At 49.8% G+C, this 23,828-nt stretch overlaps 1 protein-coding gene and 1 long non-coding RNA gene across 4 annotated transcripts; one reads left to right on the forward strand and one right to left on the reverse strand.

The window, feature by feature from the left end:
- Window positions 1–268: 268 nt before the first annotated feature.
- On the reverse strand, window positions 269–2,841 carry LOC122477417. The gene is made up of 2 exons (XR_006295694.1): window positions 2,722–2,841; window positions 269–1,337 (listed from the first exon to the last, which is right to left on the reverse strand). It is a non-coding gene; the product is annotated as an uncharacterized LOC122477417 (long non-coding RNA).
- On the forward strand, window positions 1,331–23,538 carry PITX2 (paired like homeodomain 2). Of its 3 annotated transcripts, XM_043570372.1 has the most exons (5): window positions 1,331–3,912; window positions 7,678–7,733; window positions 8,215–8,352; window positions 19,535–19,740; window positions 22,278–23,538. In XM_043570372.1, the coding sequence occupies exons 2-5, from the start codon at window positions 7,688–7,690 to the stop codon at window positions 22,839–22,841; spliced, it is 954 nt and encodes a 317-aa protein (XP_043426307.1). In that variant the 5' UTR covers window positions 1,331–3,912; window positions 7,678–7,687; the 3' UTR covers window positions 22,842–23,538. The 3 variants fall into 3 exon arrangements, with proteins under 3 accessions (XP_043426307.1, XP_043426314.1, XP_043426302.1); XM_043570379.1 differs by lacking the exon at window positions 8,215–8,352; XM_043570367.1 differs by lacking the exons at window positions 1,331–3,912; window positions 7,678–7,733; window positions 8,215–8,352 and adding an exon at window positions 17,822–18,675.
- Window positions 23,539–23,828: the final 290 nt, after the last annotated feature.

Below are 23,828 nucleotides of genomic sequence, written 5' to 3' on the forward strand. Positions count from 1 at the left end.
TAAATTTGTCCTCGGTTTTGCCCGCTTTGCTCACAAAATTTGTCTGTCCTCCCTATGCTTTGATTTTTGTTCTAACAGTTGTCACCCGTCTGAAAATACTAGAGGGAGGGGTATAATTCAGAATCTCACTAAAAATTCTATGAATCCATTTAGCCAACACCGCTCTTCTTATGCGGATTTGGGGGTGGGGGGGAGGGGACGCATATGTTTAATTCCCTGTGTCCTCCCACCATTAAATTAGATGACCAAAAAAGACAGAAAAAGCGGCTGTGAGAAATTATCTAGTGCATTGGCTTACTGGAAGGTTATTACCTTGAGATATAGTTTAAATTTTTTGGAAAAGTAAAAAGGGGGTATTGTTCCAGAGGACAACAAAAAATTGAGATATTCTGGAACAGTGACTCTCACTGGGGATCACCGGGAGATCCACCGGAGTTGTTTACGTAAAAGTGTAACATCCTTGAAATTCACAGATACATAAGGTCAGTGTCTCCCCACCCCCGGCTCCCGGCCCAGGCGATCTGGCCCTCAAGGAGCTGGTACCTTTGATGCTACAATCTTGTTTACATCTGCCGGGCAGGGAATTGCTTGCTTTGCTCGGACGCTCCCTCCACCCCCTTCTAATTTGAAGTAATCGGAATCTAAATACAATCGCCACGGCCCACTCTTTCATTTCTGCTCTGACGAGGGAAAAACCTGAAATCCGTGTCTTAAATCAGCTCGGTGGTTTGTAGCCCCCCAGCACCCTGCCTCTCCGCTGCATGCCTAATGTATTCCCTAGTGGTTCTGAGCATTAATTAGTTGTTTAATAGGAGTATGACTAAAAATGTAAAAGAAGGATTAGGAGCGTGAAACGTATGTCCAGCTCCTTCCGCACACTCGAGGAGGGAATGAGAATCATTCTGTATCTTCTATTTCTCCAGGAGCCATTAGCATTTCCCACCAGCTGCTCACTTCAGCTGCACTGGCGCTGGGCGAGGCGAAGACCCAAAAGCTCAGCGCGATGTCTGAGGCGGCCGGGACTGGGGTTAACCAGCCCCTGGCGGACGAGACTCCAGACAGAAGGAGGGGGGTGGGGAGGGGAACGTGAGCTTCCCGGAGCCCCTTCATCCCAGCCCGGGTTTGCAAACCTCCGAATCTTGAAAGGGGGTGGGGGGTTGCACGCGCTAATCTGCGCGTCTCTCCAGCGCTGCCCCTTTCTCTTTTCCTCGTCTCTCTGCAAGTCTCTGAATCTTCCCGTCTCTGATTTTCTCACTCTTTTCCCACTTTTCCATGAGATTCCTCATCTTCGCCACCAGATGAAGGGAGGTCGTTCTGCTAGAAGCGTCTCCTAATCTCTGTAAAATGAAAAGGAAAAATGGGGAGGACATTAACCCATTACTCAGGGGAGTGGGAAGACAGCAGAAATCGTTGATGGATACAGATGAAAATGTCTTTCTCAGACCACCTTCTCTGGTTTGCAGTGACTTTAGATTTCGGTTGTGGAACTTGTTGAAAGAATTTGATTTTCTTGATTCAGCCAGAGTTCAAAAACCAGAAATAAAAATTCTCAGGAACAGAGGGGAAATAAAGATAAAAACAGCACGTGAGCTGTTCCTCCTCTTGTCTCTCCCTTTAAGTAAAACGGTCTTGACTCTCCAACGGGTAGAGAGAGAAAGTTTGAGTTTTCATGGATGTTATGGAGAGGTTAGAGATGGCTTTAAAATGTAGATCTCTCAGTCAGTTTTCTTCGTGGCTGAAGAGGCTAACCCTTTCCATAAAATGAGTCCATCTGTCGACTGTTAGCTATTTCAAAGTGAAGGGATTTAGCACTCAAAACAAATTGAGCAAGTTTGTTTGCCTGTTTTTACTGCTAACTCAAATGAATTCAAAACACGGAGTAATTCAAAAAAACACATAACACGTTCTAGACAGCCCCCAAATGCAGGGAAAGCCCAGCACCTATAGGGTGACCTGGGTTATTTTAAACGCCAAGCTTTTTAAAGATGTATGTATTTCACACATGCTTTCCCAAAAAGTCATTTATTTCCCTAGAACTGAGAGAATTGGTATCCTGATTGAGGAAGAGCAATACAACTTTTGGAAGGAACTTTATTCTCTATTGAGGACAAAAGGGGAGGGCTTTTTCACGGCGCGCCTGGGCGAATTTTGTTCCTATGCAGAAATTAATATTGATGGGAAAACCAAACCGGAACCTATGACTGCTTTCCGACGCTTTCCAAAAACATACATTAACAGGACGCCCTTGAAATTGAAAACAAACTTTGTCTAGTATGCCTGGCAGAAGCCTTCACACCTGGTCTTCCAGACGAATCATATTTATAGTCCTTACACCCAAAGGCAGGACGAAGCAAAAACACCCTGCTAGCTACCAAAATACACGCCCTGCTCCAGTCAAGAAATCGGAAAATCAGGGCTTAGAAGTAAGACACACTTTCCGAATGAAAATGACTCCTCTAACTTCACGTGTTCTTCGATTTTTAAGAGCAAATGTGAATTCGAGAGTAGCTTCCACTCCCACCCCCACCACCAAGCCTTGCAATTTAATACCATGCTCGCCAGGAACCTTAACCTCGTCATTTTAAAAAATGAGATATCCGTGACCCGGGGTGAACTTGTTGAGTGTAGGTACAGCAGAGGAAATTCTAGACTCTATGAACGCCCGAACCTCGTCCAGAGCAATCCTTTCGTGTACTCTGGTCAGTGCGCGACCGTGCCCACCTGCGCGCGGACAGCGGGTGCAGCGTGCTTGGTCCACCCGCCTTGACCTCGGGCGTGGTGTCCCGGCCGGCGGTGCTGGGCCAAGTCTCTGGGCCTTCCCTGGCTGACTAGTCTCGGTTGTCGCCTTCCCAGCCCTCTTCCCCACCATCCCCCCTCCCCGCTGGCCCCACTTTTCCAGATTACTCCTCAGTCATCCTCTCACCCCCACTCCGCCTACTTTCTCTCCAGCCTCCAGTGCGTCCCTCACATCACCACCATCCCCACTCCGCAATCTCTCCTCGTTTCTGTGAACTCGTCTCTCAACCCTGCAGGCCTGAAAGAAGGTCACATACAGGCACTCTCGTACTCACACCCCACATGCCTCGCCCCAAACAAAACCCATGCACACAGTCCTTTGTTCCATTTCTTGGGCCACTTTCCCTGGCCTTTCCTCCTTCTCCGTCCTGGTTTGCTCCCCAAGAGTACGTTTCTGTCTCCCGGACGCTCCGGTCTCCTCCCCACCCCCACCCCCACCCCCACCCCACCTCTGATTTATTAGAGCTCCCGGTTCGGCGCAGATTCCTTGTTCTGCTCCATCCCACCCTCCCCTCCTATCCTCCCATCCACAGTGGGAGTGCTTGCGCCTGCTGCTCTTCTGCTCCAGTCCCAGCGCCCTGCCCGGTCCCCTGAACCCTCTTTCGCTCTCCGGGCTCTTCCTCCGGCTCCCGAGTCTCCGGCCTGCCGGCCTCACCTCCCTGCCCTGCCTCGCTTCTCGTCGCCCCTGCTCGCTCCCCCCGCGCTCGCCCGAACGCTGTGCTCGCTCCTTGAACGCCCGCCGCGCAGCCGGGCTCGGCCGCCCGCCCGCCCGCCACTGTGCAGTGGAGTTTGGTGGAATCTCTGCTGACGTCACGTCACTCCCCACACGGAGACCGAGCTGAGGGAAGAGAGAGGGATGAGAGCGAGGGAGGGGAGAGAGAGTGCGAGACCGAGCGAGAAAGCTGGAGAGGAGCAGAAAGAAACTGCCAGTGACGGCTAGGTTCCGGCGGCCGCCGCGCACCCGTGGACTCCCTCGGAACTTGGCACCCTCGGGAGCCCCGCAGTCCTCTCGGGCTTGGCTTTCCGGCGCTTGCGGTGCAGCCTGCGCCTCGGATCGCTGGAAGTCTCCCTGGGAAGCGGTGGGACGCGGAGACAGCAGCTCTCTCCCGGTAGCCGGTAAGTGGAGGCCGTCTCTTTCCGCAGGGATGTGAGATAATGCGAGTTTGGAAATTTGTTCCACTTTGGAGAATCTTCACCGTAGGTGATTTGTGGTTCTTGGGGCTGCCTTCTCGCCACCCCCCCCCCCGAAGTAACTCAGTTGGCAAACAGACCTCGCAAAGCCCTGTTCCTCCCGTCCCCAGTCGCAGACACTAACAATCTATGGGGTTGCTGAAGTCGAGTGGGAAGCGAGACCATGGCTGGCATTTAAAACGAGGTATCTTCCCTTAAATCTCGGTGCCAACACTGCAGGGACAAATCCTCAGGCTGAGGATTAGCATTCTCAAGATAAAGGGCAGGGTACAAAGTTTCAGCTACTGGAAGATTAGCCCCTTTCCCATTGTTACCAATTGGAAAAAAGATTCCATCTTAACTGGCAGTTAGTGACCTCTCAGGCCCAAGCGAATTACCTGGGAACCAGGCCTGGATGCCAAGCTTACACAATTACTTCGGATTATAAATCCTTTAAATTGATCACCAGTCAACTCCAATCTTGCACTTCAGGAGATACATTTTAAATGGGTAGAGAGGAGAGGACTATTTTCCAACTGTCGAGTAAGAAAAAAATTATGATTCTAAATCTGAGAAATATGGTTCTCTTTTCATTCCAATTCAATGACTTTACTTTCCTAAGTAATTCAGAAATCAAGCCATCATAGGGCAGTGTGATTTTTACTCCTTTTTGTGTGTGTATTATGTCTTAGTAAACTAAATGAAAAAAAAAACTTTTACTATTATGAATTAAAATAACACAGGCATTCATATATTCTAAAATATTTTTATGAAAACTAATCTGACTTACAGAGATTTCCTTGCAGTTCTTAGGCCATTAATAAGAATTAAAGGTGGTTCTAATATAAGTTTGGAAGAAATTTATCTAAAAATCAAATACCAATTGTGTCAAGGAAACAAAGCACCGGCACAGAATAGATGAGGATTTTTACTAGTGTAACATAAAATAAGCATACAAGGTTTTAATAATCAAACAGTCCCTAAAATTTGAATAGCTACTTCATTTATGGAATGTTTTACTTTACCTCAGCAAAACTACACTTAAATTATTCAGGTGCTTTGTTCCTCAAGTTGAGCATATTGTCTTCAAGTGTTCCTAAAGCATCAATATTAATTGGTTTAAAAGAAGGCTTAAACTGGTAAAATACAGAATTGTGTTAAGCAGTATTTTAATTTCCTTAAACGATTACCCACTGCAAATTAATTTAGTGGCTAATCTCCTTAATTTAGTTCATTTAAAACATATGTTCTTGTGCTGTTTATTTTTAAACTTTCCACTGAAGATTTTGTTACGGGGTAACAAAAAATGGAAAGGGGGGGAATGTAAAAGAATTTGGAATTATTAGAACTGTATTTTTTTCCTGCGATTTCCTCTTATGGCAATCATCAGAAATTACTTTTAAGAAAATTGTTTTATTTCTCAGGCTTCTACTGCCTGCTTTGGCCAGTGTGGTTCAGTATGCTTCATTAACTATGTGGTGCTTTTTAGCATACTCACAATAAAAAACTCAAATTAGGCAAAACAAGATTGCCTGGCATATACGTTCAAACCAGGACTTGAACTTTTGGGATGAGAACAACTTCCCATCAAGAAAAGTTGCGCATCTTAATTTGTGAGATTAGTGGTGGAGGCTGGCCCCTAAATCCTGCAGCCAAATTTGCCTAGTAAGACTTGTCTTGCTTGACAGGGCAAGTTTAAGGATCAGCAGGCAGGAATTGGAGGTTATTTTTAAAAACTATCTCCCTCAGTTATTTAGATTCAGTTCGTCCAGTAGGCCTGGTAATTATATGAAGAAAAAAAAATGCAGGTCTCACGGCTCATTTTGACTGCAAAATAAATCCCCAAGTCACAAGGACACTTAGGAGTGAGCTAAGGAACACGCCTTGACCTTCTTTTCAATCCTTAGAGCAGAGTTCTTGATTTGTTTTGTATTGCTTTGTTTGGCCTTCAGCACTGGAGCTTGGGAGTGGGGGGGGGGGGGAGAATGTGTAATAATTGGCTGACTTTATATTGAGCGACCCCATCTTTTTCTTTTGTATATTTCATTTCTTTAAAAAATGAAAACTATTTGCAGTTACCATCTGCAATGCTTCGGCTACCCGCTAATAATGCAGCCAGTTCAGATGTTTAAAAAAAAAAAAAAAAAGATTATCGAATTGATGGTGACATGCAAATTTCCCCCGAAATTATCATAAGTAAACATTTGAAGTCTGGACTAATAAAATCCCATCTGTGTTACTTCATATCGAGTTAGTAGAAAGCTGTGATAATGAATTTTGTAATATCTCACGAACAGACATCTCAATCAGGGACTAATCCTGTGATTTTACTGCAGAATCACTAAATCTGGAGCCGCCAAACTGCTACTTCTGGGTCCCCGGGCCTGCAAGGATCGGCAGAGCCCCCGCCCACGTCCCAGCTAGCGGGTGGGGGGGAACCCCTGGACACCCACGCCGCGGCGCCGGGCAGCCCCTCCTCTAAGCGGCGACCTTGGCCAGAGGCTCCCGGGGCTCGGCTTGTTCCAGCAGAGGCCAAGGAGCGGGGAAACACGACCCAGACTAGAGCCAGACCCGCAGCTCCCTGCCCCGCCTCTGCTCTTGCGCCAAAGGGGCAACGCCCGCTCCTCCCCTCTACCCTGGACCACAGCGAAGTGGGCCCTCCCGCCGCCGGCATACCCTGGTTAGCGTGGAGAGAGGCAGGCACCGAGATCCAAAGGGCCTGGGGAGCCCGAGACCTTCTTTCTTTCCTTCTGTCTTTAAAGCTGCCGCGGCTCTTCTACCCACCCGGACAGAGCCTCTCGCCACCCACCTCTCCCGGTTTGCCTGTGGCGGAAAAAGGGGGCGCGCGTTAAACGCTTGGCTCGCTGCGTTGTGGTTGGAATTTTGAAAAAGATTTGGTTTGCCGGGGTTGAATCGGGGCAGCCGTTCTCTGAGAGTTATTTCTACATCCTCGCTGGGTAGAAAACCCTCCGGACTTTTGCCCCGTTCTCTTCTGTCTCACTCAGTCCACTTCGTTTCCCTCCTCTGCGATCTTAAATCTTAGTTTAGGGTAAATAAATGGCCGGGTGAGTATCTCCAGGGAAAAGTGTGGCTAAATATGGAAAAGTGGCTCCTGATGGATGAGAGGCCCGAAGCCAGCTCGCTCCTGGAGTACCCTAGGCCAAGAGCTTTAAGAGTCCCGTTCATTTCAGAATTACAGAAAATCGAGGAAAACCGCTGTCTAGGGCAGGTACAAGTTGAGTCTGATAGTCTACAAATGTTTACTTAGCGTCTACTGACCGAAAGTCCTGTGCTGAATGGTGGTCTTCCACACAACCTCTTACATAGAAAAGTCCTCTCCACTCACCCCCAAATTCTGTACCTGCTAAGGTTGCCCCTGTGTTCAGACGGGCTCTTAACTCCTGACATAAACACCTTGAGAGTAGTTCCGCAGCCTAAGTCCCCCAGGACATGATGGATTTATCCGTCGAGAGCCCCTGCACCCATTCACCGCAACTCTGGAGGGAGATCCCCCTCTTGGTAAACATTCAGTTGTTCTGGACCAGGGGCTAGGGTGGGGATGAGGCTGAGAAGCACGCCCGAAAACCCAACCCAGAGTAGGCACTTAAGAGCGAGTTTGCAGTTGTCCGCCCTACAGGTAGCGTCCACTGAACCCTGCACGCTCGGAGACCCCGCTGCTTCTCACGACCCTCCTTCTCTTTTATTTTGCAGACAACGGGGAATGGAGACCAACTGCCGCAAACTAGTGTCGGCGTGTGTGCAATTAGGTAAGAACGCGCTTCTTCCGCCGGGGTCACTCGACGGGACACCGCACCATGCGAGGGCGGCAGGAGGGCACCGGCCCCTTGGCGAGGCGGCGGCGAGGGGCTCTTCCCGGAGAGACCAGCCGGGGCGGAAAGGGAATCAGAACCGGGACACCGGCAGCCTCTCCCGGGGGTAGGAACTGGGGGGTGTGGATAGGGAGGGAACTGCTCACCGCGTCCCGATGCCCGGGGCCTACTCCTCCCTCTGAGGGAGCCGCTGGCAGCCTGGGAGGCGCGGAAAGTGTGTGCCGCCCTGCTCCGGGTTGCCAGAGGGTCCGGGAGACGCGAGCGACCTCCGCCCTTTCCTCTAACTGGGTCTTTGCTCTTTGTCCCTCTTTCTCTTCTTCGTCCTGCCTCCTACCCCCACCCCCAACACCCTCGCTTCTTTCCACCGCGGTCCGGGGCGTCTCTCTACCCGCTTGTGGGGCGGGCGCGCGCGGCCCAGGCGTGCAGCCGGCGGCCGTTGAATGCCTCTTCTCCAAAGACTCCGAAATCAAAAAGGTCGAGTTCACAGACTCTCCCGAGAGCCGGAAAGAGGCGGCCAGCAGCAAGCTCTTCCCGCGGCAGCATCCCGGCGCCACTGGTAAGGCCGGGAGCGAAGCGCAGGCCGCGCGCAGGTCACCCGCCTCTGGGCCTCTGGGCTTCGGGTACAGCGCACCAGAGGCTAGGCCGCCAGACAGGCGCGCCTGTCCCTTGACTTAGACACTTGGCCCCTGTGTGGGACGGGAAGCAGCCGTCCCAGGGACGTTAATTCCTTTCCCCAAAAGTATACTGCACTCCTGAGACCCAACACCTCTCTCTCTGGCTCTTTTTCGCTCTCTCCCTGTGGCCTCATCTCCTACGCACACCCCAACCTACCTCTGCGCCGCTAGCTGGCGTGGAAAAGTAGTCCAACAGCGACCTCTGTCGCCCGCCATGTCCCACTGCGTGTAGCACCACCAAGGGTGCTCTCCGCCCCGGCCTCTCTCAGCCTTGCCCCGCCCAGGCTTGTGGGCGCGGGGTTTGCCGCGGAAGGCATGCACCGGAGGCTTGCGTAGGGCGAAGATTTGCCTGGCCGGGAGTTGGAGGAGCTGACTAGAGCCCCGCAGAGCCTGAGGGCAGCGACTGTGCGCCGCAGCCAAGGGTGTAATGAAGTGTGCGCCCCGTCGACGCGAACCTACCTGTTGTGCAGGTTGCAAGGCCTCGGGTTTTGGTGGTGTCGTTGCTTGATTAGCTGGTTTCACTGTGGACGAGTCAAGGGGCCCTGCTGCTCAAAGGCTTGTGTAAAAGCCAGAATGTCTCCAACTCACTGCATAGGCCTTTGCTAAACGGAAACTTGCCCTTTAGGGGTGTGTGTGTGTGTGTGTGTGCGCGCGCGCGCGCGTGTGTGCAAGCTTTCCCTTGGAATACATGAAAAATTCAAATTTAACAACTGTCCTGTTCTCCGGGTTTCCCAGGCTACTGTAATAACAAGTGCCTAGCCTTAGGAAGTTGTTGACCTTTGATAGTGTGAGGAGATAAAGCCCCCCCCCCCCCCAGCCCTCGGCCCCTAACCCCCTCTTTCCGGATTAAAGTGTAAGGATACAAATGTAATGTGTGCCGGAGGGGGGCGAATTGGGACGCCCCGCCAAATAAACAAACCGTGTTGCTAAGAAGAAAACAAAGGCCCTGCATTCGTGCTTCCCGGTAAACCTGAGAAAATTATCATTTGCATAAGTAAAACTTCTAAAATGGTCGGGAGCGAAGCTGCCTGGCACTGCACGCTATCGCGAGTCCTCCCGCTGGGCTAGTTAAACGCTCACTTGTCCGGGATTAACCCCATGGGGTTAAATGGGGCCGTGCAGAGATAACGTCGGGTGATTTCTGTCATTAAGATTGTGTTAAATTCTTCCTCTGTTTGATAATCGGTCGTAAAAATAAATTATTAGACCGGAGTATATTTGGGATATGGTTAAAAATCAAGAACAGCGATGACTCCTGGAGAAATGTTTCGTGCGGGTTCCGTCTGGCCAGACTAGGGGAGCTCCCCAATCTCGCTTCGCGCGGGGCGGGCTGACAGTCGCCCAGCTGAAGCTGACGTTTCCCGATGCGTTGGGAGCTGGAGAGCTGCCTAACGTCTCTTATCCCCACCCCAACCCAGGGCTCCTAGACCTCAGGAATGGTTTCTGAGGACAGGTGGTCTCCATGGGAGCCCCTCCGAGGGGAAGCTAGAGATGGGATGGGAACCTCTTAACGTGGGCAAGAAGCCGTGGTCAGCCGGGGAGTCCTTTCTGTTCCTGTCACAGTCGCCACTGGGCATCCACTTTTGATAATTAGTAGATAAATAAAGAACTAGAAATAATGAAGGACTGTTTCCTTACCCATTAACTTTCCGGCCCGGATTATTCTAGTGCACTGATCCTCCACATTGGCAACAATCTGTTTTCTACCTTTTGGACAGAAGAGGAAAATTGCTGCCTAAACATGTTTAATACCATTAATTAAGGAGAGGCATGCGATAGGGAGAAATCCTGAAAATCTTGATTCTATTGGCTTTTAGGGATGTAATAAACAAAAAAAAATGTCACACATGAGTAAGCAAAACTACAGTGCCTCCAAGGAAGGTTGCCAGAGTCCCCTTTACTAAATATAAGTAAATTTAATCTATGTCATATGCAAACCCCTGGCCACAGCCTGCTTTGAAAAGAAAGATTTTTCTCCCTTTTTTAATAGCTTTTTTTTTCTTTCAGAAAGAAAAAAAAAATGTTTACAATGGCATGTCTTTTTTCAAAAGGGGCCATGGTACTTTATTATTGGCACTACCCTCTCCTCAACCCCTCCAAAACATCGTGTCTTCGTTAAAGACTGAAAACAGTCCCCAAGTAGACAAGGTTAACCTCTGGAAGGCTGGGACTCTTGCGTTCCTTTCCAAGCGAATCTTTGTCCCCTTGATACCCATTGGGCTGGCCCACGGCCTGGCTCAAACCCTGAAGCAGGTGGAGTAGGAGGTCGGCTGGAGACCCCTAAATCCAGGGGTTTGAGAGAGGGTAGAAAAAGGACAGGCTAGGCATCCAAGTGGAGGCGGGAAGAGTTGGCAAGTTTAGCTGTAACCCAGAAAGAAGGCTCAGAGGTCTGCTGAGAATGTCCCCCTAGAACAGAGATCCTTGACTTCCTTGCTTTGAGTGTCCCCCCCAAAAAAGCCTGCTTGCTGAATTCAGAAAGTGCTCTTGACCTTCAGGAAGGCGGGTGGGGGGAACCGATCCTCCCTTGTCTGTAACCCTTAAAGTTTCGGGGTGGTGGCTCTGGATTCCGGGCTGAAATCGGACAGAGCTGCCGCCCTGCGGTCGGGGTGCCTAGCTTCGGTGACCAGACTTGGGCGGGCACCTTCCCCAGAGACGCCATTAATTTTTAAGTAGCCTTGGCTAAATGAGTGAGCTGAAAGAGTCTCACCAAGGTCTCTGGTGTGTGCCGACATCCTTCCCTTGGGAGGGGGACCCCAAGGCCCCTTGTGGCGCCCCCAGCCGAGACACACTCTCTCAATGGCAGCTTGGCCCCAGTCTTCTTCAGAGAACCCGGGGTAACTCCCCGCCGCCTTGGCGGCAGCAAACCCTTCATTCATTCAATCAGCAAATGTTTGCCGAGCACATACTACGTGGATTCCTAATGTACCCCCTGAAAGCAAATAAGCCGGTTTCCCTTCGCCGTTATGAAGCAGCTTTAATGTTAGCAAGGAACTAGCTAGAGCAGGTTCAGACCATCTCCTGCAAAACGCGATGTGGTGGTACCTGCGGCAGTGCTTGGGGCCTGAGCGTTGTTAGAAAGAAAGGGGATGCTTAGAAGGGTAGAGGGCCATTGGTGAGGCCTGGGGTAAGGGACAGGGGCTTGCAGAAGGGGCAGGAGGTCCGAGGAAGAAGCCACGAGAGAGGGGAACTGGGTTAAGGAGAGGGATTTCCATTTTCTTTTCTACCACCCCTGCCTCCCCACCCCATCCTACTCCACCCGCCACCGAGTCTAGCTTATTGTCAGCAGATGCCTCTGCCTTTTGTGGGTTTTTTTCCCCGTCAGGGGAAATTGTACCAGTTGTGCAATAGGTAGTCACTCCCTGTGGATCCCCGCCCGCAGAGGTAGTCTTTTTACAGGTCGTGTTCCTTGCTACTGACACCAAGTGCGCTCAAAGTTTCATAAGGCTGGTTGGGTTGTTATTCCAAACCGCCTGCTGTTAATATATGCAGCAGTTGTTAGAGCGACTCGGAGGGAAAAGGAAATGTATAACGAAAGCTTATTCGTGAGCAGGAATATACTAATGGAACAATCTGATGTCTTCTTAATCCTATGTAAAAAGCTTTGTCGTCTTCCTAATATTGACTGAATGGGTAATTAATGGCTCTTCATCTAGGCGAATACCCTGTAATCCAAAGATAGGCAAAAGACAACAAGCCCAAGGTAGAAGACAAAAGGCCCAACTGTGGCCGCCACCCCCCTCCCCCACCAGGGACTCCAAATAGGAAAGTTTCTTTTCTGGAGAAAAGGGCAGAAGTGGGAGAATACAGGTACCTTTCCTAGGCTGGGCTTAACCACTGAATCTGGTCACCCAGCTCAGTTCTCCACTACTCCATTTGCCCCCACCAGTCCTCTCTGCATTTCTTCTCAGTTCCTCTAGGAAGTCACCTTCGTTTGGATCCTGACCAGAACCTTTTCTTCCCCAAAGCCCCCATCTTTCATTTGGGGAAGTGATTGATAACAGAGCACCAATACACAAGGTCCTCAAAAGGCTCAGGCAGAGGATTGAGCTCCTTCTGATCCAGGTGGAGACTCCTTTCTTTTACAATCTAAGGCAGAATCTGTGCAGACTTAGATAGTTGAGAGGGGAGGGAAGAAATTAATGGAAGGAGAATGAACAGCAGAATTGGGTATATGTATTAAAGAGTGATCAGGAGCGGTGGAGTCGACTTCCTTGTGAGGATCTGACATGAAGAGTACCCAAAATTCTTCCACCATGTTTTTAACAGGATGACATTTTAATTTAAACCTTTAGAAGTAATATATTACTTGGGTTACTACGATGAGGTGGGTTCCTTTTTTTTTTTTTTTTTGTCAGCTGACAGCTTTTAAAATATTATTTCGCTAGGGAAATAAAAGCTTCATCTCAGATTATAGGTGGGTATTTTTGGATTTATGTGATTTATGGTCACCATGACAACTAATGCTGAATGTTAGCTACCAGCATGTCTGGGAGAGGGAAGACAGAAAGAAGGGAGAGCAAGAGAAATAGAAAAGGGAAACAGACATGAGCTAGAGAGGAGAAATAGAAAAAAGAGAAAAAGGCGAGTTTTAATCCAATTTTTAAAAGTGACTTTAGTTAGTACCTTTCCAGTTCTCTCTGGACCTGGATATTAGTGTCTATCTCATTTTCATCCTCCCCCCCCCCATTGCTAAGACATATTTATACCACTCTACTTTTACTAGTTTTCTGGGATTAAACATTCTCTGAATAAACCTGTTGTGTTAACAAACTAACGTGAAAAGGCATTGTAGCACGTGGGTTTAATGATTTCAGCAGCATCCCCCCACCCGTCCTGACTCTGCTAATCCCCGATTTTCTCTTCACCTGCCAGTGTGGGGGTAGCTCTCCCACCCCGACACTGAGCACCCCCAGCTAGTTACTCCAAAGCTCAAGTGTGAGACTAAAATATGGGTGCCGTTGGCAGAGACCCAGGGAATGTAGGTGCTGCTCAGTACGTGCACAGACTTTGATTCAGAAAACAATCTGCCCCTTTTTACAAACCAGCCCTTTTTAAATCCGTTTAGAGAATGGGGTAGGAGGGGATCAACCACAGTAACGTTTAAATGTCTGGGTGCTTCCGCTTCGTGCCTGGAGCACGGGGTACAGCGAAGGGGGCCTTTCCAGATTGGTTTGTGTGCGGAGAAAAGGCAGGCAGAAGAAGAAGGAGGGGAGGAAGGGCCACTTCTTGAGCGGGGTGCAAGGTCTCCATCTGACCTCTGCGCCTTATACCACACGCGCACGCACACACATGCCTGTCACGTGGCTCTGAGCTGAGTCTGGGCCGCCTCAGCCTTGAACTGGCCTGGGCCAGAGCAAGACTCCCATCCCTCTAAGGTCTGACAGCCAGCGCAGGGAGACATCTAATGAGCGATCTTACAGGTGAGCTTTGAAGACAGATTCCACCCCACCCCACCCCCCCAAACAGTGGATTGCTTGGTTGGATTGAAGTCCATACTTGGACCCCGCACCCCAGACTTTGGAGGCATAACCCAACCAATCTCCTCGCGAAGGCCAGAGGGGCTTTGCGCAACTAACACTAAAGAGTGTGAAATTAAATAAGACCTTAAGACTGGTAATCGGTGGCAAATACCAGCAGCTCAAAACACGCCTGACCCCGTGTCACACATTTCCCTCCTCAAGGGTCTGGCTTTGCAAGAATAAGCAAAGAAAACCCAACTGAGACAATTCTTGAATGTCTTCGGACTTGAAAACCTAAACCCGCACTGGGCTTCCCTTCCCCCCACCCCTGCCCTCCGTGGGGGCCTTGCAGCACCTCCAGCTTCCCTGAACTGACCATCCTGATATTTCTCTGGATTGGAAATTTCTGTGATGGAGGCTGAAGTCATAGAGATTTCTAGAACCAGTTAAAGAAGACTGTGCAGAGGTGGGGGGTGCAGAGGTAGTGCTCAACCTGCAAAATACATAGGATTGCTTTCAACCCCTTCCTTATCTATACTACCAATATCTGTGCACCCACAATATTAAGTGGATTAAGTTTTTGTAGACTAAGTCTCCTAAATTGCCGACCATTATCACCACTGTTTTCATTGAAAAGTGTTTGTTTGTTTGGGTTTTTTGTTTGTTTGTTTCTTTTGTTTTTGGGTTTGTTTTTTGTTTGTTTTTTTTGGGGGGGGTGTCCCACTACTCACTTGCTTTTCTCCATCTAGACTTTTCATGTTGGTGTGCTCCCACCATCCATGGAACTGGGTCTGAGAAGGGGGTCAGCCGATCTCACCATGTGTGAAGTGATTAGGAGATTAGGAGAGAGTTGAAACTCTGGTTGGAAAAATGCAAAGAAATGCCTTACTGGCTCAGTTGAGTTGGGGGGGGGGGTATATATTTCATATGTGCATTATCTAGATAGATGGTAGATAGATACATAGACATGGTTATGTTTTGTGTTTTTTTATTAATTTACTTTAACCAGATATCTCCAGATAATTGTCTTTATTCTCCACTTGACTTTGCAGTGGATAGGTACAATTTAAGATTCTCATCCTTTTAGGCTTTTAGGCTGCCTGAAGATCACCAGCACTTCCAACCTCTACTACCCTTTAGCACTATGTTGAGCTGTCACTCGCCCTGGGGTTTTTCAGCTGCTTTGGAAGCTGGTTTGGAGACTAGGTCTTCCCGTTTGTGTATCTGCCCTGATGAGAGTTGTTAGTCAACAGAGCCACCGAGTTTAAATCAAAATTCTGTGGGTTTAATGAGAGATGAGCTTAGAAATCTATATGTTTCTGTGGAGCTCCTCAGCTCTCCTGAGTAAGGAGTTGTGAGAAACACCCAAAGCCTCCACCAAAAATTGCCTCTCTGGGGTTTGAATCTCAAAGAAACTAATACCAAGAAAGAAAGTATACTCACTGTAGTTTATCATTTGTTCATATGATGGAATCTCTTCATGAAATGAAGCTTTATGGGGGTGTTATTTTGGGGACTGGAGCTATACTGAGGTTTAAAAAAAGAAACTGGAATATGATTAGTAAACACATTGGGCAGAAAAGAGCTGAATTCATATTGACTTAGTTATAGGTCATCGGCTGGCAGTGCAATGGGAGGAAATATTTACTTTACACATACACTTTATGATCTTGGGGGAATTAGAGGAAATTCAATAAGAAAACGGCTAGAAACATTTAAAACCCTTATTTAAAAGACTTAAGCAAATTAGAGTCTTATCAGATTAAAAACCACTACAAATGTAAGAGCATTGTCTTCGGTGAAACGCTGTGGGGTCTGAGGAGATTCTCCGCCAAATCTCAGGGATAAAATGCGTCATTTAAGCACCAGATAATGAGCAGAATGTAAATTAATTTAACCTTCTTTACCAACAGGCTGCTGGTGTAATATGTATAATTTAGTGATAAGATTGCAGGACCTAATATAGCTGGATGTATGAGCCTCAGCTAATGCAGACTTGTCACATGAGGATGTGTTCTGCTCTGAGCAGGTGTATGTATGCTTGGAATGGGGCGAACTGGAATAAAAGGTTAAAACTAGAAATGCTGCTTTAAAGCTTACTATAAAGAAAATTCCTCCTTTCAGCTAAATTTTTCTTAAAGTGGGATGATACTTCTGGGGAGAAACTGAAGAACAAATGTCATTTGCTTCTTTGGATGGCTCTCGAGCATGTTTAAAATGGGGGAGGAGTTGCAGATAGGGTTTGGCAGAGAGAGCCCGGCAAAGTAGAGACACATAGGTTACAAACATAATTTGCAGTCTGCCTCATCCACTCTGCCCCAGACTGAGTAAGTTTCCCAATCTTGTGAACAAGGACAAGGAGGGAGTTTTCTGAAGATACCTCATACTGATGTTACAAATCATTGACTGTAATGTCAAACAAATACACATTCAGGGATGATAACACTAACTCCACAATAAAGCAATCACCAATGCAGAAACCCAGAAGAGATTAGTTTGTGCTCTCCCCATGACCTAAGTAAGCAAAGGACAAAAGGACTTTCAAAAGTTATTTTGAATGATACGTTTGTATTTCTTTAATTCCTTTGGAAATTAAATTTTTTTTTTTTTTTTGGAAATAGTGTTGTAAGAGTTGTATGTCCCCAAGGTGTTTCTTTTTTTCTTTTTTAAAAAAATAAATGAATAAGGCTTTGGTTTTTCTGAGCTGAGTGTTCTCCTAGGCTTTTGCCCTTCGCCCCCATTCTACTGCCTCTGCCTGCTTGGACTTTAAAGATTCAGCAGCCTTGAGTTCTCTAGGAAAAGAAAATGACTTAAAAAAATATCCTTGAAAGTGGTTATTTGGCAACATTCTTAATTGTATGGAAATTCATTAAAGCACATTTTATATATAATTAGCTCAAGGTTGTTGATTCTGCAGGCTTTATGGATTTGAATCTGATTGATAATAAAGTAAACAAGAGAGTCGAATTTAAAGCGGGCTCTCTCTAGGGTTAGGACAAGCTTAATACAGTGTACAAGGAATTTGAAAGATCTTGGATATGTGTCTTAATCAACGCTAAGTAGAATGGATAAGCTTTCAGCATTTTGAAAATGCTGGGTTAGGGTTTCTATTCTATTGTGTATTTTCTGTCTGGGGTCTAATAAGCATTACAGAGAACGTGATCTGAGGCGACTTTTTATTCTTGTATAAATCCAGAGTGAACCGCCAAACAGTTGTTCGTTTAAAGTCAAGGTAATTTTCTTTTGACGGGTCCATTTGCTTCTCGATTTCTAATTTATTAGCCGGCCTTCTCAGGGCTTTGTCTTCTTTGCAATTAAAATAAAGCTTCTTCAGATTAGCGCAGCATTCACTTGACAGGCTGTTTGGAAAATTTAAGAGCGGAGAGGTGATGTGTTGCTGTTTTTCAATTTTTTTCTGGTTTTAAGTAGCATGCCCCCTTTCCATACGGGGGGGATAAAAAGGCATCTCTCGCTTAGGAAATGGATGTAGTGAGATACAAAAAGGAAGGGATGCGAGGCATGTTGATCCTTGTACCTTTCAGCTCTGGACCTTTCCGCTCCTTTCTCCCGAGCCTCTTACTCCCAGCCTCATCTCTCCGCCTCCCCGCCTGAACTAAAAGCAAGATCTTCTTCGGCTGGGCCGGAGCAGAATTCCCGGGAGCCGGCCGGTGTAGACTTGGTGGGCACAGTGAGGTATTAGCCCAGCCCCGCACAGCTGATAGGTGCAGACAGGGCTGTCCTCCGCCGGGGCTCGGGGCCTTCTGATTGGTGCGGAGCCACGTCACTCCCGCTGGGCGAAGGGTCTGGGAGGAGGCGGAGGCGGGGAGCGTTGGGAGGGCCGCGGCAAAGTGACGTCTGGGCACCAGGAAGCCCGCCTCTGGTTTTAAGATGTTAGGCCAACAGGGAAGCTCGGAGCCGCAGAGCTGGTCCGTCGCTCGCCTGGGTGCCGGGAGCTGAGCTGCTGCGAGGCCGCGCTCGAGCTCGACGGCCCGAGGGGGGTGTGCGTGTGCGTGCCACGGAGGGTGCGCCCAGAGGCCCGCGTTGCTGCCGCAGCCGCTGCCGCCGCTGCGGGGGATCTAATATCAGCTACCTGTCCCTGTCACTCTTGACACTTTGCTGTCAGGGCTGCCGCGCGGGGGGCGGGCAGAGCGCGATCGCCGTTAGCTTTCCTTATTGGAGGGGTACGTGGGGGAGGGAGGGAGGGAAGAAAGGGGTCTTTGCCCACTCTTGTTTCGCTTTGGAGCTTGGAAGCCTGCTATCCAAAGACGCTCCGAGCTGCGCCCGCCTACTTACATCCCCATGTCTCCGTTTGCCCGCTGACTTTCCGCCGCCGGACCCTAAGGCTTGAGCCTTCCGAAGGAGACGGGGGCCGCTCGGTTCAAAAAGACTCAGCAGGGATTGTGCTCCCTGGCTTTGCCCGCGGCGGCCACAGCGCGGAAACTCTGCGCGTGTAGTGGAAAGCGGAGCAGGCGGCGGCGGCCACGGGGCTACGGCCGGGCGGCAGCCCAGGACTTGTAGGGCGGCGCGCTCCTTCGTCCATGAACTGCATGAAAGGCCCGCTGCACTTGGAGCACAGAGCAGTAGGGACCAAGCTGTTGGCCGCCTCCTCGTCTTCCTCCTGTCACCATCCCCAGCCGCTGGCCATGGCTTCGGTACTGGCTCCCGGTCAGACCCGCTCCCTGGACTCTTCCAAGCACAGGCTGGAGGTGCACACCATCTCTGACACCTCCAGCCCCGAGGCCGCAGGTAAGGCGCCGCGCGGCCCCGCGGACACCGGGGTCCAGCCGCCCCTCGCCGCTGGGCTCTTCCCGCCCGCAAGGAAGTCGACCCCTCCAGGGGGAGGCGTAGTGGGAGTGGTCGTTTAGTTTGCCTCCCGCAGAACTTCCGGAGCCGGGATTCTTTTGGCCCCGAGTTTCTTTCGCCCTACCTCGACCGCCCCGCCGGGGTGGGGCGAACTGCGCGAGCCATTCCCTGCCCTATTCCTATCCTGGCCTCCCTATATTTGTTTCTGGGTCACAAAAATCCCAGCATCTCCATTCGAAGACGTTCAGAAGCCACCACCCCCGACTCCCCAACCCAGAGTCTGTTCTCTCCGCTTTCCGCTCCCGAAAAGCTCCGCTTGTTAGAAAAGTATTTCTGAAACGATGCCGCAGAAGAGGCGGTATTTCTAAAGGGTAGAGGAACTTGGGTGGGTCACCGAATCCCAAAGTCTACCTTTACTAGTCTCCTGAAACCGCATGGAGATCTGTGGGGGTCTGAAAAATGCGCGCGTGTAGGTGTCCGGAAAAAATTTGGTGTGTCTGCGCAGAAGAGTATAAATATACTTGAAAGAGGCTGTAAAAATGAATGTGCCTTCACAGTGAGATAAACATGTAAATAAAACGTGCGGCGCTGGGGGAGGGGAGGAGATGGGGCGCTCACACCCACACGCACGTCTGCACGCCCCACAGTCGCAGCGCTCACCGCGGCCCGGAGAGGCCGCTCGCACACTCCTCCCCTGCCTGGCAGCCCATCGCTTCCGCGGCCTCTGCAGCCCGGTCCATTTGGAGTTCACGGGTAGCAGGTGGGACTTGCTGACGGGAACCTCTCTGTGTTTCGTTTTCAGAAAAAGATAAGAGCCAGCAGGGAAAGAATGAGGACGTGGGCCCCGAAGACCCGTCCAAGAAGAAGCGGCAACGGCGCCAGCGCACTCACTTCACCAGCCAGCAGCTGCAGGAACTGGAGGCCACTTTCCAGAGGAACCGCTACCCGGACATGTCCACGCGCGAAGAGATCGCCGTGTGGACCAACCTCACGGAAGCCCGAGTCCGGGTAGGACCCCTCACGGAGCCTGGGAAGGCTAGGGAGGAAGGCATTGTAGAAATGCGGGCCACTTAGAACCGGAGGGAGTGTGGAAGGCAGTCTCCCGAAAGGCACGGTGTGCCTTTGCACAGGCAGAAGGCCTCTCCGCAGCCCCAGTCGCGAGGTTACAGCTCCCCCTTACAGACCAGCGGTTGCAGGCCTAGCGCAGGCTCCGCGAGCGGCACCCGCTCACTGCCCCGCTACCCTGAATCCTTCGGAACTGGGCCGCGTGGCATTCCCCTGCATAGGGCATTGTGTTCCCGGCTTGCGGTCGCCGGAAGAGTGCTAATAAAATCCCGCCGAGGCCAGGAGCCGAGAACAGGCTCCAACCTGTGCGCCTTTTACAAGGAAAACCCACCGGAGACAAGCAAGGCTTGGCCCTCCTGGGGACACTTTCTCCCCCCCCCCCCCCCCCCCCCCCCCCCCCCCCCCCCCCCCCCCCCCCCCCCCCCCCCCCCCCAGGCTCGCCCGGCCCTTTCTCTCTACTCGGCTCATCCTCCTTACACAGTCTTTTCGGTTTTCGGCCATTCAGGTTTCTCCCACACCCTATCCCTTAGTTTTGTGATACACGGAAGCATTTTGACACACAACTACTATCCTGCTAGTCCTCTTAGAAAGAAAAAAGAAGAAAGACTTTTTGGTTTGGTTTATTTATCTTTCTCAGGAGATTGTTATTCACACCCTTCTTCCCAATGATAATAGTTTTATTTTTTAAAGGTGGGAGGGCTTACCTTTGTAGCAAATCTGTACTTTATGGATTGGCAAAAGTGCACTTAAATAAATTACCCGGTAGCAACATCCTGGTTTATGCCGGCCAGTGGAAAACTCCAAATGTGTTAGGATTCTGGAAGCAGAAACACCCATAGCAAGATCCAGAGGCTTTGCTGTTAAAAACAAAAACAAAACAATTCTGGATAGAAAAATAGAGCCTCCAGTTAAAGCGGAGATGAAAGAACAATAAGATGGCAATAATGATGAAAAGAATAAAGACCAAAATGCATTCCCAAAGCAGAGGGAAGGAAGGTACTCTCTGGGTTGCATTTGTGTAGGGTATGAGGCTTTGCTGGTGGATAAGAGCCGGGATGAAGTTGGAGATGGTTTTAGTTTAACTGCACAGAGCTAGAGCTCTGACTCTGGCCGCGTGGTTTTGCGCAAGGTCAGGCTTTGATTAGCTCTCCCGTGCATCAGGGGAACGGGCCTTGCACGTACTCTTCTTGCCTGAGCAAAGTTTACACGGCCTAGGGTAGAAATTAAAACTAATTAAAATAAAAACACAATCAGTGGGTTCTCTGGAATCCTTCTGAAAAGACCTCTCCCACCCCTCCAGCTTTCCAGGAGTCTCTCCCAAGTCCCCCGCCTCTACCATGCTGGGCTGTCGCTCCTTCTGGCTGCCTCCTTCCAGGCCCGCTGTGTGTCCAGCCAAGTGGGAGTGAAGCGTGCTTTTTTATAGCAGTCGGGTGCAAAGAGGAAGGAGGATAAAAAGGAAATCGAGAATGAAAGGGAAAAGGGGGGGAAAGGAGCGGATTAGGCGTCTGGGCCCGGCTGAGATGTGTAATGTGAAACATCACCGATGTCAGCTCTGAAATCTGGGGCCAGGCCTCGCTCCAATACACAAAAGCCGCAGTCTGCGGCGACGGGCGGGTCCGATGTGGATTGAGAGAAGGGTTGCGTCGGGGCCACCGGACGCGGGGTGGGGACTGACGGGCCAGGCGACGGCTTGCAAAGCCAAGCAAACCCGCTGGGCCCGGCGGGAGCAGTGCTGGCAGCCGGGGCCTATACTGGAGAGGGCGCAGGATGAGTAGGAGCGGAGGAAGGGAGGGGGAGGTTGCAGAGTGACCCATTCTGGGTTCCCGGAGATTTACAAGCCAAGCTTTTGGAGTTTAGGAGACTGAAGGGGAGGCGGCCTTTTGCTTTTTAATTCGCTATTTTGCTAGGCGAGGATAGGGGTCGCGGCCTGGCGCCAGTTGTGAGAGCGAGTTCTGTGGCGTGGGGGCCGCAGGGAAGGTCTGAGACTGGAAGGAGGAGCTGTGCAAGAGAGCGCAGGCCTCTGGTGCCCTCTTAGCCACTAGTCCTCATCACTGTGTCTGTGGCTTTGGAATGGAAGCAAGTTTGCAAGGTGGCAGGGTAAGAGTTGGGCAGAAAACCTGCTGCCCCGCGTTTATTTTACAGTAAGTGAGTTTGGATCCAGAGGAGGGCCTGGGTTAGTGAACAAGCCGTCCACAGGCCGCCAGGCGTTGGACTGGGGTTTGTGGCGCAGTTCAGAGCCTGGGCCTCAGCCGGCCAGGCCTCCCTCGCTTTAGACGCGGTTCAGGCAGCTCCCGCCCGCGGGGCGGTGGGGGGTGGGGGAAATTATGGTGTGTGTGTGTGTGTGTGTGTGTGTGTGTGCGCGCGCGCGCGCACGCGCGCAGGCGCGCGCTGGACATGGGTGGCCTCTGGTGCTTTCTGTGATCAAGGTTTTACTAATCCGATCTGTGGCATCTGTTTGCTCCTTTGCCGTCAACCCCCAGGTTTGGTTCAAGAATCGCCGGGCCAAATGGAGAAAGCGGGAGCGCAACCAGCAGGCTGAGCTGTGCAAGAATGGCTTTGGGCCGCAGTTCAACGGGCTTATGCAGCCCTATGACGACATGTACCCGGGCTATTCCTACAACAACTGGGCCGCCAAGGGTCTCACGTCAGCCTCCCTGTCCACCAAGAGCTTCCCTTTCTTCAACTCTATGAACGTCAACCCTCTGTCGTCGCAGAGCATGTTCTCCCCGCCCAATTCCATCTCCTCCATGAGCATGTCGTCCAGCATGGTGCCCTCAGCCGTGACCGGCGTCCCGGGCTCCAGCCTCAACAGCCTGAATAACTTGAACAACCTGAGCAGCCCGTCGCTGAATTCCGCGGTGCCGACGCCCGCCTGTCCTTACGCGCCGCCGACTCCTCCGTACGTTTACAGGGACACGTGTAACTCGAGCCTGGCCAGCCTGAGACTGAAAGCGAAGCAGCACTCCAGCTTCGGCTACGCCAGCGTGCAGAACCCGGCGTCCAACCTGAGTGCTTGCCAGTACGCCGTGGACAGGCCAGTGTGAGCCCCGCCCACAGCACCGGGATCCTAGGACCGTGCCGGATGGGGCAATGCTGCCCTTGAAAGACTGGGAATTACGCTAGAAGGTCGTGGGCACTAAAGAAAAGGAGAGAAAGAGAAGATATAAAGAGAAAAGGAAACCACTGAATTAAAGAGAGCTCCTTTGATTTCAAAGGAATTTCCTCAATGTCTGACATCTTTCACTAAAAGTATTTCCAACAGTTGCAAGGACATACACAAATGTTTGACTGGATATGACATTTTAACATTACTATAAGCTTGTTATTTTTTAAGTTTAGCATTGTTAACATTAAAATGACTGAAAGGATGTATATATATCGAAATGTCAAATTAATTTTATAAAAAGCAGTTGTTAGTACTCTCACAACAGTGTTTTTAAAGGTTAGGCTTTAAAATAAAGCATGTTATACAGAAGCGATTAGGATTTTTCGCTTGTGAGCAAAGGAATGTATATACTAAATGCCACACTGTATGTTTCTAACATATTATTATTATAAAAATGTGTGAATATCAGTTTTAGAATAGTTTCTCTGGTGGATGCAATGATGTTTCTGAAACTGCTATGTACAACCTACCCTGTGTATAACATTTCGTACAATATTATTGTTTTACTTTTCAGCAAATATGAAAAAAAAATGTGTTTTATTTCATGGGAGTAAAATATACTACGTACAAATTGGTCTGGATTCTTTCTGCCCTCCTCTGTCACCTGGCCAGGGTCTCTCAGTCATTGCTTACTAAACAAACCAGTTTTCCTCTGCCCGCCTAGTTAAACACACAAGGCATCAGGCCTTATTTAAATTTGGTAGAAATAAATTATAGTCATTCATCAAAAATGAAAAAGAAAAAAGAAAAGCCACTCCCAGGGGGGGAAAAAGCCTGTAAAGTCTGGTCTTGTCTCCCAGATTTTTCTTTGGCTTAAACCCAGAGGATTCCATTATTGCTAGGAAATAATATAAGAGAGAAAGAA

This window comes from Prionailurus bengalensis, chromosome B1 (assembly GCF_016509475.1).
Source record: "Prionailurus bengalensis isolate Pbe53 chromosome B1, Fcat_Pben_1.1_paternal_pri, whole genome shotgun sequence".
NCBI lineage: Eukaryota > Metazoa > Chordata > Mammalia > Carnivora > Felidae > Prionailurus > Prionailurus bengalensis.